Source organism: Cervus elaphus, chromosome 20, assembly GCF_910594005.1.
Source record: "Cervus elaphus chromosome 20, mCerEla1.1, whole genome shotgun sequence".
Lineage (NCBI taxonomy): Eukaryota > Metazoa > Chordata > Mammalia > Artiodactyla > Cervidae > Cervus > Cervus elaphus.
This window is the reverse complement of record NC_057834.1, coordinates 99199500-99218875: the sequence shown is the minus strand read 5'-3', so window position 1 is coordinate 99218875 and position 19376 is coordinate 99199500. Positions and strand designations below refer to the sequence as shown.

Sequence of the window (19376 nt, the reverse complement as noted above, 5' to 3'; positions counted from 1 at the left end):
CTCTGAGCACTGATCAAACAAAGTTTACTTGGTCTTTGAATCTTGAAACTATGTGCCAGTTTGTTTCTATAATTTAGACACTGATTTCAAACTTCAAGTTAGCCAGACTTAAACAATTCAAAGGAATGTTACTCAGCTATTAGGATCAATGATGCCTTTATAAACTATAATCTACAGACAGGAAAGGGAAAGCAATGATATCGTCCTGGAAAATGCTGCCATAAGACACATTGCACATTATCTTTAACTGTATCTAATGGGTCATTGGCCATATATTATGCTATCACATAATGACTTATATATATATAATAAAAATATAAATATATACAAATATAAAATATTTATAATTATAATTAATACACAATATATAATAAGATGTATTATTTTTCCCTTCTCTACATGCCCAACTTCTATTTTATGCAACTTTTTCTATGTATTATTAAAATATTCTATTTCAACATGGATAGATCTATAAATGATTTTGAAGTAAAAGTATTGGTCGTATCTACATAAAAACAAAGTAGTAGTGAAAGAAGTTGTGATAAAGCTAAAGTATATAAACCATTAATATTTATTTGTGTTAGAAACAAACTCCTTTTCTGCACAATGGAAACATATTCTGACACCCTGGTAAATCACAAATAAGTTGTGTAAGCTGTATTTTGAGTCTAAATGGTCTTGTTTTACTTTATATTCAGACATGTTTGTTCAGCTGTCTTTTAGATACCATCACCTGGATGCCCCAAAGCTCAGCATTTCTCATTCTAATCTCTTACCCACCCCTATCTGCTTTTCAACCAGTGATCTCTACCTAAGTACGAAACACTAAAATACATCTAGTCACCAAGACCAAAAGCTGGAAATCAGTCTGTAGAATGTGGCAGAGATAAGAGCATAGGCTCTGAAATTTAAATCTAACTAGTATTTAAATCTAGCTTCTGCCACTTGTTAGCTGTATGACTCTGGGCAAGTCATTTTAGCTCACCAAGACTTGGGTTTGTATCTGTGAAACTGCACTTAATACATTGAGTTGTTTTTGCTGTTTAGTTGCTAAGTCATGTCTAACTATTTTGTGACCCCATGGACTATAGCCCGCCAGGCTACTCTTTCAGTGGGATTTCCCAGGCAAGAATACTGGAGTGGGTTGCCATTTCCTTCACCAGGGCATCTCCCCGACCCATGATGGATCACACCTGTGTCTCCTGCATGGCAGGTGGATTCTTTACCACTGAGCTACTGGGGAAGGCCACCAGAAAGTTGAGCTACTACAGAATAAAAATAAATGAGGTAAGAGCAGTATTCACTCTACCACAAATGCCCAATTGATTTGAAGTCTCATTGATTCTACATCTTACTATTTCTTTTGTCTTGGATCTCCTCCACATTTCTAGTGCCTAGAAAAATTATACCTCATTACATACATGCATAGTGCCAGTGAAAGACCAATTATTACATATTCAGGCTACCCCTTGTAAGTACACAGAGAAACTGCCTTACTTAGTTTTCTAGGAATATCTCTTTTTTTTGCAGTATATTGGTTGAAGCTTGAAATAAATCCTGATATTAACTTGGAGTGATATAATAAAGCTCAAGAAGTCTTTATTTAAATGTTTAGAATTATAATTACTATGTACAATTATCATCTACAATGGTGAAATATTATAATAAATATTTTATAAACTAGTATTGAGAATATGAATCTAGCATACTATAACTCATAACCATTATGAAATATACCTATGTTGACAAAGCTTACATTTAATATAGATTGCACAATCTAAGTCAATAAAAATAATGCTTTAAAACTTCAGACTGAAAGTTTCAAGTAGTTATAATAACCTTTTTGGTTTTTTAGTGCCATATGATCTGTCTGTTGTGATCTTTGAGTTTGTCTTAGACATGGAGGTAGCAATATCCTTTTCAAGTTCCAACTGGAAATCAAACGTCAGGGATATCACTGAAATCTTTCTCTTTACTTGACTCTGAAGGCAGTTTTTCTGCAACAAATCCAAAATATAACACAGTGAAAAAAAGGAGTACATTTCATATGAGGAAAATCCTGTATATAAAGGACAAAATTAATCTCACTTTATACATACACCCTCATGCACAGAATTTATGTGGCAGGCAACAATGGAAAAATAATGCAGACTGAAAATTGGAGGCCTTGTGTACAGACTCTTTTCCTATTTATTAAGTGACGGTGTGGGACTAAGATGCTCATGAAGGCTCCCTCTGAAGTTCAGATTCTAAAGTTCCAAATTTAAGAATGACCTATATATTCAGCAAAGACAATTATTAATCCATAGAGTTATTGAAGCCATAGCAGGCAGGTCCCTCCAACCCACTTCTCTCCCTGGAGCCACATACATAGTGGAGCCAGAGCCAGAAATTGAGTTAAGAAAGCAATCAAAAGAGAATTCTGTTCAAGTATTTATACAGATTGACTGAAGAGCAAAAAGGGTAAAGCTAAAGAGTGAGTTAAGGAGCTGAAAATCTTCTCTAAAAAGTTCTCTCAGAGAACTGCACAGAGGAATAAAGAAATAATAACTTGAAAAGGAAATCATAGGATATGAGCACTTCGGTTTCTGCCAGTGAGGGATTAAGTGCTACAGGAATCACCCTTCTGCTATAAACAACTGAAAAACCAGACAAAGTATATGAAAATAACTACAATCAGGCATTAGGAAACAGGCAGAGCAGGACCATGATCCCTGAGGAAAGAGAAACAAATGAGGTAAACCCTACAATAGCCTAGCTTATTCTTGAAGGCCGTTTCCAGACTGAGGCACAGGGAGGGGGAACTCAAACCAAACCTTGTGGCTCTAACCTGGTTGATTCTGAGAGACAGACACTGCAGTGGCAGACACACTCTTGGGCGTTCACCCCAAAGAAATAAAACTTACATTCATAAAAATCCTGTACATAAATATTCATAGCAGCTTTACTTCAGCTTGTTTTATTAGCAGCCTTATTTTCCAAAGCAAAATACTGAAAACAATGAAATAGCCTTCAGTGGGTAAGCAATTGAAACTCTGTACATTCATATAATGGAATACTACTCAGCAATAAATTTTACATATTATTTACCATTAAAAAAACATTATTACTTCATGCAAAAACTTAATGGACCTCAAGAGCATAGTGAAATAGTCAATCTCAAAATTTTACACACTGAATACTTTTCATTTATATAACATTCTCAAGATTACAAAACTATAGATATGAAGAATAGATTCATCATTGCTGGGGATAGAGACAGAATTGGGATGGGGGAATAGGCTTTCCTGGTGGCTCAGTGGTAAAGAATCTGCCTGCAATGCAGGAGATGCAAAAGACGTGGGTTCAGTCTCTAGGTTGGGAAGATCCCCTAGAGGAGGAAATCGCAACCCGTTCCAGTACTCTTGCCTGGAAGATTCCATGGACAGAGGAGCCTGGCAGGCTATAGTCCATCAGGTCACAAAGAGTTGGACACAACTTAGTGACTAAACAATAGCAACAAGTGGATTCAAATACAAAGAAGTAACATGAGGGAGTACTTTTATTGGATGGAGGTGTAATATGCTTTGATTATGGTAGTTTCCACAATCCGTAATGTGATAAAATTGCATAAAACTACAGATACCAATGAATAAAGGTTAAAAAAGGGAGATGATTGGGTAAAGTCTGCAGCCTGGTTAACAGTAATACACCAGTGTCAATGCTGGATGTGACTCATACTGGTTTTGGCTAGTGAACCACAACTATGTAAGATGTCACTTTTGGGGTCAACTGAGGAAAGGCACATGGAACTATTTGTACTATTTCTGTAACTTCCTGTGTGTGTGTGTGTTAGTTGCTTAGTCGTGTCCGACTCTTTGCAACCCCACAGGCTGCAGCCCACCAGGCCTCTCCATCCATGGGATTCTCCAGGCAAGAACACTGGAGTGGGTTGCCATTTCCTTCTCCAAAAGGAACTATAGAAAGAAAGAAAGTGAAGTCGCTCAGTCGTGTCCGACTCTTTGCGACCCCATGGACTGCAGCCCACCAGGCTCCTCCAACCATGGAATTGAAGATTATTTCAAAATAAAAGGTTTTAAAAAATAAAGAAGCAATTACCAAACTGATTTATATATTGTATTTCATTTTTTTGACAATAAAGAGAGACAGTCTATCTTCACAAATATATGTGTATGTAAATATGTACCTGTATATTTATACTATAGATATTTGTAAGATAAATGTATGTATATAATCATATATTCATATTTGTATATCTTTGTAAGACTAAAAAAGATGTAGATGGATAAACCTCAACTGCTAAAAGGAGTCTGCCTCAGAGGAAAGGATTAGAGGGAAGAGGCCAAAGACTATTAATATTTCTTTATATCATTTTCCCTATGTACAATTTTCTTTATACATATCTATATATATTGCTTAACTTGTTTCCAAAAATATAACTTGAAAACTAAGAAAATATTTTTTTTAATGACTTTATATACTTTTAAAAGAACTTCCAGAGAATTTTCTGTCAGTCGCATGAATTAAGCACAGTTACACAAAATGAGAAAATACATGGAAATGCTTTGTGCAAAGGAGGCTCCCAGGAAAAGTAAGAATTATTATTACTAATTATAACAACATTTTATGTATAAAGAAATTTTGTGACAAATTTAATAGATTTATCTCTGATTATACTTTTAAAGCAAATTACAATTCATTTAAAATAAAAAATTAAAAAGCAATAAACTTTGGGGTGTCAAAGTCTAACAGGTTTGCTTTAGTTAAGTTACACTTAGTTTGGTATTTCAAAATTTTGATAGCTATCACAGAACAAATGTATTCCATTTTTCCATATTCTTCTACTTTATTTTCTGAATGAAAGGAGAAAATTATGAAATATTAAAAAAAACCAAATTATTTTTCAAACATTAATGCTTTCATTTTCAGGTTTGCAAATATGTTTATTCACTTAAGAGTTTCTGTGGTGTCCTCCTTGATTTCTCAAACTCCACTGCTCTTTATATATACTTCATTTATCCACACTGTTATATTATCTTATAAGTATTTTTGTAACCAAATTAAATTGCTCACATGTAAAAAATCTGGTGTTTCAGAACTGTATTCGTTATTAATATCTTATATTTAATTTTATAAGAGTCTCACTCTTTTGGGTCTTCCCTGGTGGCTCAGTGGTAAAGAATCCACCTGCAATGCAGGAGACTTTGAATCCCTGGGTAGGGAAGATCCTCTGGAGAAGGAAATGGCCACCTACTCCAGTATTCTTGCCTGGGAAATCCTATAGACAGAGGAGCCTGGCAGGCTACAGTCCATAGGGTTCCAAAAGAGTCGGACATGACTTAGCAGTTAAACAACAAACACTTTTCAGTTTACTTTCTAAGAACTTTATTTCTAACTTGGTAGCTACATCAAATATTTTCTTCCTTTTAATGAACCAACTAAACAAGTTTTTACATTTAACATATAAGTAAAAACTATATTAGTCACATTAAAAAAATATTTATCTGTACAGGGTCTTAGTCGTGGCCTGTGGGGTCTTTAGTTGTGGCACGTGAACACTTAGTTGTAGCATGTGGGATCTAGTTCTCTGATCAGGGATTGAACTCAGGGTCCCTGCATTGGGAGCATAGAGTCTTAGTCACTAAACCACCTGGGAAGTCCCAGGAGTGGTCACATTTACTGTTTGATTGCTTAGGATTTTTTTTTAAAAAAAACGGGTTAGATGCATCATAACCACACATTACAGCTGGCTGGAAGTTAGCTCGTATATTTAATCAATTCTTTATAGTATTACATAGATGACTCTTTCAATTATTATTGAAATTATTATTTCAATTATTACCTTTTTAAAAATTGGTCTATAGCCCACTCACATTTGAAATGATAACCTTTTAATGATAAAATTTAGTGAATTTTAGCTTGTATTTTACAAACCTTTGCTCTTGTGGCCAAGAGGGTCTTTGCTTGCTCATCAAGAATATCCAACTTCTCTAAGACTCTTTCTGCCATTGTCAGTAAATTCCTGTTTAAAAGGAAGAGGCGGGGAGGAATAAGTCTCCAAAGCAAAATTAAACATATAATTAATTATTTAGGCATAAATTAAGAGACATAACCTTTCCAACAGTGTTTTAGGTAAAGAAAAGAATACAGTTCTTTTCCAGATCATGGGACAAATCACAGAATTGTAGAAGTACTCAAATGTTTTAGACAGAAGCTCATATGATCAGAATTCCCAGAAGCATGTGGACCCCAGGAATTTTTAAAAGCATGAGTAAAGGTGAGTTGAAGAAAGTTCAAGATTACTGTATGAGAACCAGATGTGACTCATACCTGAAGCAAGGGCATGCAGTTTGATTTATATCTTCTTTTTGTTGTGATTTAATTTTAATAAAAGTAAATAAGGAGAGCTCACATTTATAGAATTAATTACATTCAAATTAAATTGGTCAATGATCCAAGACTGTTAATACAGCACTTAGCAGGCAATCAGTCACACAGAAGGAGCAGCAGCCAAGCTGGGAAGGGTCTGTTGCCATAATAGTTCATATTTCCAGTTAATTAATTTGCTACAAATCTCATCTGGGCTCAGATGGTCCACATTAGTTTTAGGGACTTGAATATTAGCCACTAGAACCTTGTCTAATTTATTTCCATTTTCAGATGAGAAAATTAAAAGCCACAAAGTACCTTACAATGCAATACAAATATCTAGGGGCAGAGTGGAGATAAGGATCAGGAATACCAACCCAAAACTCCCTCTACTTTATTTATTTATTTATTTTTAAAATTTGAGTAGATATTCATGCGTTCAACATATTGTTGTTCACTGAATTGAATGGGTTCCAGCAACATTTATTTAAGTGTCTGTAAAACTTCACAGAAAGTATTGAATTCATCAATATTTCTAGTGAACATCAATGTCTACACTAAGATTCTTTTTAGCTCAAAAACTTTTTATGCAATGTCTCCCATATTGTATATTATTCAGTCAACATCACACAGAGGCAATAAAGCATGAAAAGACAAGAATTAAGAACCCTATGCCAAAAGCTCAAGTTATTTTGTACTTGGTATCTTTTAGCTGTCTTCTATTTTATTTCCTTTACCATCTATTATGCTGGTGAATTCCTGATGCTCTGCTGGTGTCTTACCATCCCAGTAAGTCCTCTGACATTTTGCTACATCTAAATACTCCACCTCCATCCCATGATGTAGTCCTATGTGACAAAGAACTTTTGTGAGCTATGCAGATAGCCTGCCTTTGTATGAACCACATAACCTTGGGTTGCAGCTTGGAAAAGAGAGATGTAGGGTAAAGGTGTTAGCACAGTGTGAATGTCTCAGATTCTCTGGGTCTCCTACAGGAGAGTAGGGGAGAAATTAGAGATTATCTGGACACTGTATACTGTCTTCTCAGATTTAGAAACCACCCCTCTTATATATCCTAAAAACAACTATAGGAATTTTAGCTTCTGTGTTTCTCTTAAACATAATATGACTTCAAATATGGGGAAGGATATTATAATTCTCACCAAAATTTATTTTATTGGGGACAAAGATTTCTATTTCTAAATAAAATACACAGAGGTAAATAACTAGAAGAACCAAAGGAATGCATTTCCCAGTTTGAGGAAGACATAAGTTACATGAGGGATTGGAGACTTGCTGCTTACTGTGGGAGGGACAGAAAGAAGGGCTTTTAAAGGGTAAAATGTCTTATGCCTTTTACTTTTACAGTCCCTCATCTTCAACATCACATCAGACATTTTAAGCTATGCCACATCATTCTATTTTTTTTATAAACACACACATATAAAACTGTAATTTGAAGGAAATTTTTATGTTTTTGATCTAAAATTATTTTGCTATAGCAAATTATTTAGCTATGATATGATTTCTGGCAAATCAGTGTGCTCATCATGAGTTTCTTTGAGGTGAAGAATACGAAGCTTGACAATGAAACTGACAGAATGTTATTAGTTTCAGTTTCACAGTCTTATATTCATATTTTGGAGGCAAACTTTTCTTCTTTAGCTTGCAAATGTTTTCATAGCTCTTTGGCAACATGCCAGTGGTTCCCAGTGGATGAAGGGCACTGGGGGAGACTGCAGGTGAGGTAACACCACAGACTAACTTGCTTGCCTTCATCATCATCCTGGTACCAAGAACCTAGCTGTGTCTCTTAAAGTAAATGCTGAGAGCAAAGGCCCACCAGGTCTGATACGATGATGCATCCCAGCTGCTTTTGCATGAAGTAAAAACTAACCTTTTAATCAAGAGCATCCAGACTAAATTAAATGTCCCTCAATTTGACCATCTGTCCTTTCTTGATTTAATCTTTAATTTTAATGTCTATTTTAAACCAGCATACTGGCTTCATACTTTGGTTTCATATCTATACTTCTATGGGCATAAATTCTACTTCATTATTCTATTTCTATCAGCATACAATTTCATTTAATGATAAACATTTCATTTGGCTTCTAGCCACTAACTCCATTACATGAAACATACTGTGCTAGGTATTCTATCACAGTAAGTTGTCTAAGTAAGTAAGTTGTCTCTTGGCAGACATTTTTCTTGTGACACCCATCTTCCTAGGCAAGGCAAACAGTCTCTCATATTTCACCAAAAAGAATAGAGACCATCAGGTAAGAACTTCTTTAACTTCCACTTCTCATACCAAAGTCTCATTGACATCCATCCATTGCCATCTCACTTGTATTTTAATTTTAATATAAGTGTTGCCTCTCCCATCCAAAGCTAATTCCTCCCGTATACTCTAGACTCTACTATCTCTAGCCTCCTAAAATAATTATTTCCATTTTTTACTTCCTCGTCCCTTTGTCTTTTATTGTTTTTCTTAACCAATTCCTTTTCCTTAGCATGCTCAGGGCTCTTCTATTAAAAAAACAAAAAGGAAAAAATGCCTCCATTCTCCACACTAGTCATCACACTCTCTCTCATCTTCCCTTGATAGCCAAATTCTTAAGATAATTGTTTATACTGAGGTTTTCTAATTTTTTACATCCCTTTTCCTTCTCAGTCGGTCATCATGTGACTTCTTCTTAACCTATTCCTCTAAATCTGCTCTCATAAGTTACCAGGGTCACCATTTTATAAATAGGTGGATACTTTCCTGCTCCTATTTACCTTGTTTGAGTTTTTAAAACTTTGGCTAATGTTAACCACTGCTTTCTACAGGTCTCCCTTCTCTGTTTCTATGACAACAGTCCTGTCATCCTACCTTCTCTAAACATTCCTTGCCAATATCTTCAGCTTGCTGTTTTTTCTCACACTACTTCCTAAATACTAGCATTCTTAAACGTTCAGCCATTTTTCCACTATTCCATATATTCTTTCAGGATGACCTCCCAAACTCAGGTCTTCATCTACCACCACCTATTTCCAAACAAAATCTCTCTTCTCAGTTCCAACTTATACACCTCACTCAGTCCAGATTTCCCATAGGTGGCCCAAATGTAGGACTAAAAGTAAATCCATTCTTCTGCTCCCTTAGCCAAAAACCTCTTCCAACTTTTATTATCACATAGATTATATCTTAGGCATCTAGCCCAGAAACTTAGGCGTTGTAATGGTTTTCAATCCTAGTTACACTGCAGAATGAACTCAAAAGGTTTCAAGAAGTACAAATTCCCAGTTACCGCCTCAGACCCACTAAGTTAGGATTTACAGAGGTAAAGACCAGGGATATATTTTTAAAAGCCCTTCTAATGCAGCTGTTCCCCAAACCAGAATTTGGTCACCACTCTCCAGGAATAGCCATAGTAAAATAGCTGCACCCAGCTAAAAGGGAGGCTGGGACTTGCAATCCCTTTATCTCTGTGATACAGTCAGGTAAAAATCAGGATTTTCTTACTAAGAGACAAATGGAAAATAAATATCAGAAGCTCTGTCTTATTCATTTTGTCTTCTCTCCTGATTGCTTCTCAAATTCTCTGCTAGGTTAATGGCTTCCATTACTCTAAAATGTTTTCCTATTTTGAGTACAACAGAGTAGAAGATAGGTATCTCTCACTAGAAGTTAAAATTAAAAAAAAGGATAATGGAAAATTTTCTGTTTTGGTTTATAGATAAAGTAAAAGCTTACATCACTGGAATTTTGGCTAAGAGATGGGAACAAAACTAGGGAATAATTTGAGCTTAAAAATAGAGGTATTTACAATTAATTAGGGCTTCCCTGTGCCTCAGACGGTAAAGAATCTGTCTGCATTTCTGCCAGTGCAGAAAACTTGGGTTCATTCCCTGGGTTGGGAAGATCCCCTGAAGAAGGGAATGGCAGCCCACTCCAGTATTCTTGCTTGGAGAATTCCACAGACAGAGAAGCCTGGTGGGCTACAGTCCATGGGATTGCAAAGTCAGACACGACTGAGTGACTAACACCAACACACTCTGGGAAAACTCCTTCCTACCCTTTCCTTAAATATATAATAATCACTTTCTCTTATATATTCTACACCCTATATATCTTTTCAGTTTCTTTCCTCTTATCCATTCACATTGCTATTTGTCTCAGTGTAAGATTCCACAACTTGGCTGGGTTATTGCAACAGTTTCAAAATATCTTTGTACATTTGTTCCATCCCATCCATTTTATTCTTACTTTTGCCTGAATTATTTTTTCAAGAAAAATACAATCACATGCTTCCCTGATTACACTTCAACCCCTCCCTATAGATTTCAGGACAAAGGTCAAGTTCCTTGCTTTATCCTATGAGGCTCAAGGTTTGGCCTCTGACTAAGTCTTGAACCTCACCTGCCTCCTCCTCATGTATCCTTGATATTCCAGTCCTGATGAACAACTTGCAGTCCTTGAATGTGTTGTATTTTCCTTCACTAGTTGCTTTGTCTTTGCTGTTTCCTCTACCTACCATGCTGTTATCCGTTCTCTACATTTCTAAGTCCAATGTATCCCTCAAGATCCAATAGAAACACCTCTGCTGGGAGGCTTTCCTGATAAACTGTGATTTAGATGTCCAATGTCTACATTCACATGATAGTCTATGTATACTGCTGTCCTAGTTCTTTACTCACACTCTCTTAAAGCATTTGATATATTTTATCCCCGCTCTACACTATTTATTGAAGGCCGGAGGCAGATCTAACTCATCCTTGCATCCTGAATACTTAACAACCTGAATAAATGAATTAACCACCAGCCATAGGGGAAATGGAAAATGGTAAATGAAAGGCAGAGGAACCAGACATCATTGCCAACGTCCGCTGGATCATTGAAAAAACAAGAGAGTTCCAGAAAAACATCTATTTCTGCTTTATTGACTGTGCTAAAGCCTTTGACTGGGTGGATCACAATAAACTGTGGAAAATTCTGAAGGAGATGGGAATACCAGACCACCTGACCTGCCTTTTGAGAAATCTGTATGCAGGTCAGGAAGCAACAGTTAGAACTGGACATGGAACAATAGACTGGTTCCAAATCAGGAAAGGAGTACGTCAAGGCTGTATATTGTCACCCTGCTTATTTAACTTATATGCAAAGTACATCATGAGAAACGCTGGGCTGGAAGAAGCACAAGCTAGAATCAAGATTGCCAGGAGAAATATCAATAACCTCAGATAAGCAGATGACACCATCCTTAAGGCAGAAAGTGAAGAAGAATTAAAGAGCCTCTTGATGAAAGTGAAAGGAGAGTGAAAAACTTGGCTTAAAGCTCAACATTCAGAGAACTAAGATCATTGCATCTGGTCCCATCAATTCATGGCAAATAGATGGGGAAACAGTGGCAGGCTTTATTTTGGGGGGGGCTCCAAAATCACTGCAGATGGTGACTGCAGCCATGAAATTAAAAGACGCTTACTCCTTGGCAGGAAAGTTATGACCAACCTAGACAGAATATTGAAAAGCAGAGACGTTACTTTGCTCGTCCGTCTCGTCAAGGTTATGGTTTTTCCAGTAGTCATGTATGGATGTGAGAGTTGGATGGTGAAGAAAGCTGAGCACCGAAAAATTGATGCTTTTGAACTGTGGTGTTGGAGAAGACTCTTGAGAGTCCCTTGGACTGCAAGGAGATCCAACCAGTCCATCCTAGAGGAGATCATTCCTGGGTGTTCATTGGTAGGACTGATGTTGAAGCTGAAACTCCAATACTTTGGCCACCTGATGCGAAGAGCTGACTCATTTGAGAAGACCCTGATGCTGGGAGGGATTGGGGGCAGGAGAAGAAGGGGACGACAGAGGATGAGATGGTTGGATGGCATCACCGACTCGATGGACATGAGTTGGGGTAGACTCCGGGAGTTGGTGGACAGGGAGGGCTGACGTACTGTGGTCCATGGGGTTGCAAAGAGTCGGACATGACTAGCGACTGAACTGAACTGAACTGATGCTTACTTTTAGTCTGCATTTACATTTATGAGCATGCATAAATCTTTCACAGAGTCCTGTTGAGGTTCTCCTAGATGAAGCCATCACATTAAAAAACACTGCTTTGTCTCCCACCTTCAAACTTAGAAAGGCAGCATAGTATACTGGTTAAGAACATGAAATCTAAAATTGGGCTGCTTGGGTTTGAATCCTTGGCTCTGCAACTTACTAGCCGTGTGACTATGGGCTAATAGCCTATCCTCTCTGTATTGTTCCATTCATAAAAAGGGAATAATAGAAGAACCCACCTCACTTGGGCTTCTATGAGGTTTAACTGAGTGAATGCAAGTGACACATAAAGTGTTTGAAAAGTGAAAGAAGTAAATATAAGTAATGATACATTTACTGGTTAGGGATAAAATGTATGAGATTACCTGTAAATTCTGGAAAATGCAAGTTCCACATCTGCATATCATTTTGTTTTTTTCTGCATACCTGTCACCATGCAATCACCAATGATCTCCATATATCTGATGGCCTACTTCACAGGATATATCTTCAATTATACCAAAATGAAATGCTTGGAACTTGGGAAATAAAGAAAATTTATTCAGCAAGTCAATGTCTTCTATTTAATCCAGCAATTCAGTATATTCTATTTTAATTCAGAAATTTCATATCTTCTGTACCATGTCATTTTCTCATAGCTTTACTTCTCAATTTTTTATTCAATTCTTTTTTCTGAGTTCAGTCAACAAAAACTAAAACTCATTGTCTCATAAGGCATTAGTGTAGGTCTTGAATATATAGTAAGTGTTTAGGGAGACAGTTTGATGTTACTTTGATAAGCATTATGATGTTGCCACACTAGAAAGTGAAAGTGAGGTCACTCAGCCGTGTCCAACTCTTTGCCACCCCATGGACTGTAGCCTACCAGGCTAATCCATCCATGAGATTTTCCAGGCAAGAGTACTGGAGTGGGTTGTCATTTGGAGACTCATCAAAAGACAAAATTCGTTTGTGTTCAAGTAAATAGATCTAATCATCTACCTTTCAATGATATATTAACTAGGGATAAAAAAGATGATCTCATTTCTTAAATATGCATAGATACACCTGAAGCAATCTTATGTACACTTACAGTTGCTGGGAAATGCTCCTTTCTGGAATGGAGAGTTCTTATGTGGTCACAGAAACCTAACCCATAGAATCTTGGGGTTAAAATGGACCAATAGTCTTCCACATAATTCCATGTACCGTGAGGCTACATTGACCCCAACTGGACAAGGCCTGTCTGATCCTGGCTTTTACTTTCAATGCCATTGTCTTCCTTCAGACCTTAAGATGTTCATTTTCCCTTCTCTCAGTTACTGCACTCTAATCTCCCTAATTTGCCAGCCCCTAACTTTCCTCCTCATCCCTCAAATATTGGTCCTTCAAAATGCCATCAGAGCTGGCTTAATTAAACAGGACACTGATCAGGTCCAGCTCCAGCCCTCAAACCTCAGTTTGCTCCCCAATATCTGTAGAGTAACACGCAAGCTCCGCAGATGACATACAGTACAGTTTAAGAAAACAGTCCAGGATCTGGCTCACTCCACCTTTCCAGTTAACCTCCCCCATAACCCAGCTTCTTCTGCCATGCTTTACCATTTGTTTTCCCAGGACACATCCTGCCGCTTTCCAAGAATGTCCTTCACTCCTGCTTTCTTTTCTTTCTTTTTTAAAATATTTATTTGTTTGAGTGTGCCAGGTCTTAGTGGCAGCACACAGGATCTTCAGTCTTCATTGCAACATGAAAACTAGACATGTGGGATCATAGTTCCCTGACCAGGGATTGAACCCAGGTCCCTTGCACTGGGAGCTCAAAGTCTTAGCCTCTGAACCACTACAGAAGTCCTATTCCTTCTTTTCATTTCATTGGGATGTTCTTTCCTAATGTCTTCTAGTCAAAAGCCTATCCTTTCTCAACTCCTAATGTAAAGGGTGGGCTTGCCAGGTGGCACAGTGGTAAAGAATCCACTTGCCAATGTAGAAGAAAAAAGAGACACGGATTCAACCCCTGGGTCAGGAATATCCCTTGGAGTAGGAAATGGCAACCTGCTCCAGTATTCTTGTCTGGAAAATTCCATGGACAGAGGAGCCTGGCAGGCTACAGTCCATGAAGTCACAAACAATCAAACATGAATGAGCATGCAGCACAGCAATGTAAAGGCAAGCTCTTTTGCAAGACTCTCCTTGACATTCTCTCATTCTTTGTTCCAGTGACAGTTACATTTTATTATATGCTATTGTATTTTGTCCTTCATGATAGAACTTGGCACATTGTACTACAGAGATTTACCATTTGACAAATCTCTTCCTCACTGTGTTAAATCTCATTTAAAGCAAGAACTGATTTACCTGCTTTGAATCTCAGCACCAGACAAAGGATTTTACACCTAACTGGGATCTGAAAATTATAATTTAGTTTGGACATGTCTCTGAATAAAGCATTTTATGGGGAGCAATCCCAGTTTATCTGTGATGGATGATATTAATTCAGGATGATTTACTGGGGATGAAATATGAAGTTGAGTGAATTATAAGATTTGGTTCTTGCCAAATCTAAACCTGGTAAAATTATTTTCAAAGGAAAGAGAGATTTATGTTCTTAATTATGGCCTCAGTAATGACAGTTTTTTGAAAAAGAACCTAATGAAATAGAGAACTTGCCAACTAGGGCAGAATAAAATTCCCAGTCACTCTCAAAGTAAATCATCCACTGGCTTCACTGCAAAGACTTGGCTACATCAACAATTTCAAGGTTGCAAGGCCAACATTATAAGCAATCAGAGACTGAGTCATTACTAAAAATAACAATATCAAACTAAAAAGTTACTTTTTAAAAAGCATTAATTCATTTTAACAGTACTTTTGGACTGGAAAAACATCAAAAATCAAACAAACAAAAAGCCCAATGCTGCCAATATAATAGGCTCTGCGAAGAAGTCTTCTTCATCAGGTTGCAAACATCTCCTATTAAAGGAAAAACTAAAGAAAACTGAAACTGGCTTTAAACTCATAAACTAAAGAGCTGGACTGAGCAACTATCCAGAGAATGGAGGCTCAAATTAACATTCACTCCTTTATCTGGCTTCATCAGGTCATATGTTCACTCCTTGCAGGAAAGGCCTCTCATACCTGTACTTGAAACAGCCCACTGAACACTGCGCATACATGCTAAGTTGCTTCAGTCATCTCTAGCTCTTTGTTGACCCCATGGTCTGTAGCCTGCCAGGCTCCCCTGTCCATGGGACTCTCCAGGCAATAATACTGAAGTGGGTTGCCATGCCCTCCTCCAGGGGCTATTCCTGACCTGAGGATTGAACCCATGCCTCTTAAGTTTTTTGCATTGGCAGACAGGTTCTTTACCACTAGCGATACCGGGGAAGCCCCATTAAACATTGTACTGAGCACCTAGAAAGCACTTGTTGTTAAGTGATTATGTTTTGCTCCATTTGAGAAAACTGGCTAAATTTCTTTACCTCACATTCCAAGTACAGACACAAGAGAATTCTTTTTTTTTTTTTTTTTTAGTCTAAAATGTTGACTCACATTACAGGCTGAACTATGTCACCTTCAAATCTGTGTGTTGAAAACCTAATCCCAAGTATCTCAGAGTGTGGCTGTTTTTGGAGCCTTTATTTTTAAAAAAGTAATTAAGTTATAATAGTTAAAATGAGGTCATTAGAGTGGGCCTTGATCCACTGTGCCTGGCGGCACACAGGAAGAGCAGATTAGGACACAGACAATATGCACAAAGGGAAGATCAGGTGAGACACAGGGAAAAGGGGTCCATCCGCAAGCCAAGGACAGAAGCTTAAGAAGAAACCAATCCTGCAGACACCTTGTCTTGAACTTCTAGTCTCCAGAATTGTAAGGAATAAATTACTGTTGTTCAAGTCATACTATCTGTGGTGTGGTGACCCAAGGACAAGGAAGCAGATAACCAAGGAGGGTCTTGGAATGCAGCAATGGGAAAACCAGACCCTTATTGTCCTTCCCTCCCCCATGTTGTAACTATTAATGGAACAGTATAACCTGTCTCCCCACCTACCCCATAGAGAGGAGGTATTTGCCTCACTCTCCCTCCCACCCAGAATAGTTTCCTCATCCAATAAGCAAATGACCTGCAAGATCCCTATCCCACTCCTTGTACCCTGGGTACAAAGTGGACTAAGGACCCCTATTCAACGCTGGTTCTCCCTTGAGCTGCTCTGCTGTTCTAACAGCATCTCCCACTCTAATAAACTTATATTTCCCTCTCATTCTGCCTCACGTCTGGAAATTCTTTTCCAACCCGCGCATTGACCATGACATATGGTATTGCAGTTGGCGGCAGCTCTAGCAAACCAACACAGCCCACGAATCATGAGAACTAACTTAAAAAAATCATTATTAGAAGATTTCAAGATTAATCCTGGTCTCTGCGCATAGATCCATACTATATAATTTATTGTCCCCTTTGTGTTATGAGAGCAGGGGAGAAAATTGACTCTTGGTTTTCAAACATTACTAAAATTTGCCTGGCACCAATTTGAGGTTGGATGGTAAGCTTCTAACGAAAAATATCAAAGATGTTTTAAAAGTATGTGTATAAGCTCTGGGGAGTGCCATTGCGAGCAACCAATGAGATTACCACAGGAAGACTCCTACTGGCAAATTTGAAACCGCATCACAATTATTGCTGGAGTGACCAACTCCAACCAGCCACGTCCACAACCGTTCTGTCTGTTTCGGAAGTTTGAGATGCACCGTTTAGGATGCCCGGAGCCTGCCGGCAGTTCACCTTCCCCGGGAGCCTCCATCTCAGCAGGGCCGCGCAAAGAGGCTCGGGGTACCTGGAAATCAGGGAGCCCTTCGCAAATACCCTCTGCCTGTGGTCCTTTAAGAGGAAACCAAAATATCAAAGATGTTGTGATTGAGGAAACTCCTTAAAATTAAGTATAGAAAACGCAAAAGTCCTTTGAAGGAAGCTGCGAGAAGCCCCTGAGGCTTGCCTCCCACCTATCTCCCACACTTACCTGGGAAACCTTCTGGGAGCAACTCCGCAACCCAGCGTGACAGGGACGCCTCGGGCTCAGTCCCTCCTCAGCCAGATCCCCGGGGGGAGAAAGTTCTGTTATCGGCTGGGGAGGAAAAGGGCCTAAGACTTAATAAAAGCATGCGTTTCTTATTTCGCTTTCCAGTTCCATACAAATTTTAGCTTCTAAACTTTCAACGCCTCCGCCTCCCCAAACCGCACCTACTTTCTTCTCTCTTCTGGCTCTGGTAACTGTTTTCTGCCGGATTTAGGCCCTTGGCTCTGCGTCCTGTGTCCATAGAAACAGTTTCCTGAGCTTTCCTAGCCTTGAAAAGGTCTCTGCCTCCAGGGGATTTCGCCCACAAACTTTTGTGATTAAGATCCAAAGTGACTCACCAAATCCTTACGGATATAAAGCTATTATGCTGAAGAGTGGAAAGAGAGAGAGGATAAGGAAAGAAGTACAAAGATATGGGGGCAATGACTCCACGAGAAGTACAAAGAACTGGGGGCAGTGACTCCGCTTCTCTATTTCCTTCTGGAAAAGCAACAGTTCAAAAAGAAAGAAAGTTTCCTCCGTGCAGTTTGCAGCTCTGAATGGAAGTTGACAGTCTGAATATCTGATGAAAGATTGCTTTTTCATGACTTACGACTTTAAAAAAAAAATACCCATTCTTATTCCTAAGGCCAAGAAACCACCCATGTGATTTGTAAAATCACCCTTGTATTTTACAGATTGTGTAGCAGGTTTGGCTACACACACACACACACACACACACACACACTACCCTATTCACACACACAACAGAATCATACTCTAAAAATGACTGACTTGAAAGCATTCTTTATTTGATCAAGAATGGTGAAAACTTTCTACAACAATGATTAATTTTTTAGTCAAGAATTGTGTTGATAAGTATTTCAGGAATGTGCCTTAACTGATGCAAATCAAAATGGAAACAAAAGCTTTAGAAAACAGCATTAATCATCACAAGTCCATGCTAGTGACAATGACAGAACTTTGCAAAAATATAGTTTTAATTATGTAATAATCAAAAGTCGGCTAGAAATTGTTATTCATAGCCAATGTATGAAAACATTGGAATCGATTTATTTAAATACAAGATTTTCAATGATAAAAAATATGAGGTAGTTTAATTCCATCATATTTCATAAACCATATCCATGAAGTGCAACGATTTGTATGGGATTGGTAACTAGTTTCTAGTGAACATTTGACTAATATTATTACAATGCCTTCACCTCAAATTTGCACAAAGGTGGAATTAGTGTCTTAAAAAAAGGAAAATTGAGTTCAGAAACGTTAGCTACTTAACAATTTTTAGTCAATGAAATTTATAAAGCATGAATGATATAAAATTCTTGGAATATTATCATTATATCAGTTAGTATTTATGGAATATAAACTATGTGCCAGATAGTAGGCTACAAATTTTTAGTAACATCTCTCATTCTATCCTTCATCTTTCATTAATCCTCAATCTTTAATTAGTATGTATGGGAAAGGTATTATCTTCAATTTTAGAAATGATCAAACTCAAAGAAATGATGTGATTTGCCCAAAAATTATACAATTATTCAAATAGATGGGGAAACAGTGGAAACAGTGGCTGACTTTATCTTCTTGGGCTCCAAAATCACTGCAGATGGTGACTGCAGCCATGAAGTTAAAAGACGCTTACTCCTTGGCAGGAAAGTTATGACCAACCTAGACAGCTTATTAAAAAGCAGAGATGTAGATTCCTTAAAAAACTGGAAATAGAACTGCCATATGACCCAGCAATCCCACTTCTGGGCACACACACCAAGGAAAACAGATCTGAAAGAGACATGTGCACCCCAATGTTCATCGCAGCACTGTTTATAATAGCCAGGACATGGAAGCAACCTAGATGCCCATCAGCAGATGAATGGATAAGAAAGCTGTGGTACATATACACTATG

The 19376-nt window shown here is 37.8% G+C and overlaps 1 protein-coding gene across 2 annotated transcripts in view; it reads right to left on the bottom strand.

Moving 5' to 3' along the window:
* Positions 1–17678, bottom strand: part of C20H1orf141 (chromosome 20 C1orf141 homolog) — a 56137-nt gene extending 38459 nt beyond the window's left edge. For both annotated transcript variants that reach the window (XM_043878937.1, XM_043878936.1), the window contains exons 1-3: positions 17413–17678; positions 5935–6022; positions 1840–1997 (exon numbers count right to left, since the gene is read on the bottom strand). In XM_043878937.1, the coding sequence (XP_043734872.1) occupies positions 1840–1997; positions 5935–6009 (233 nt within the window). In that variant the 5' untranslated portion in view covers positions 6010–6022; positions 17413–17678. The remainder of the gene's footprint in view (positions 1–1839; positions 1998–5934; positions 6023–17412) is intronic.
* Between the last annotated feature and the right edge of the window lie 1698 nt (positions 17679–19376).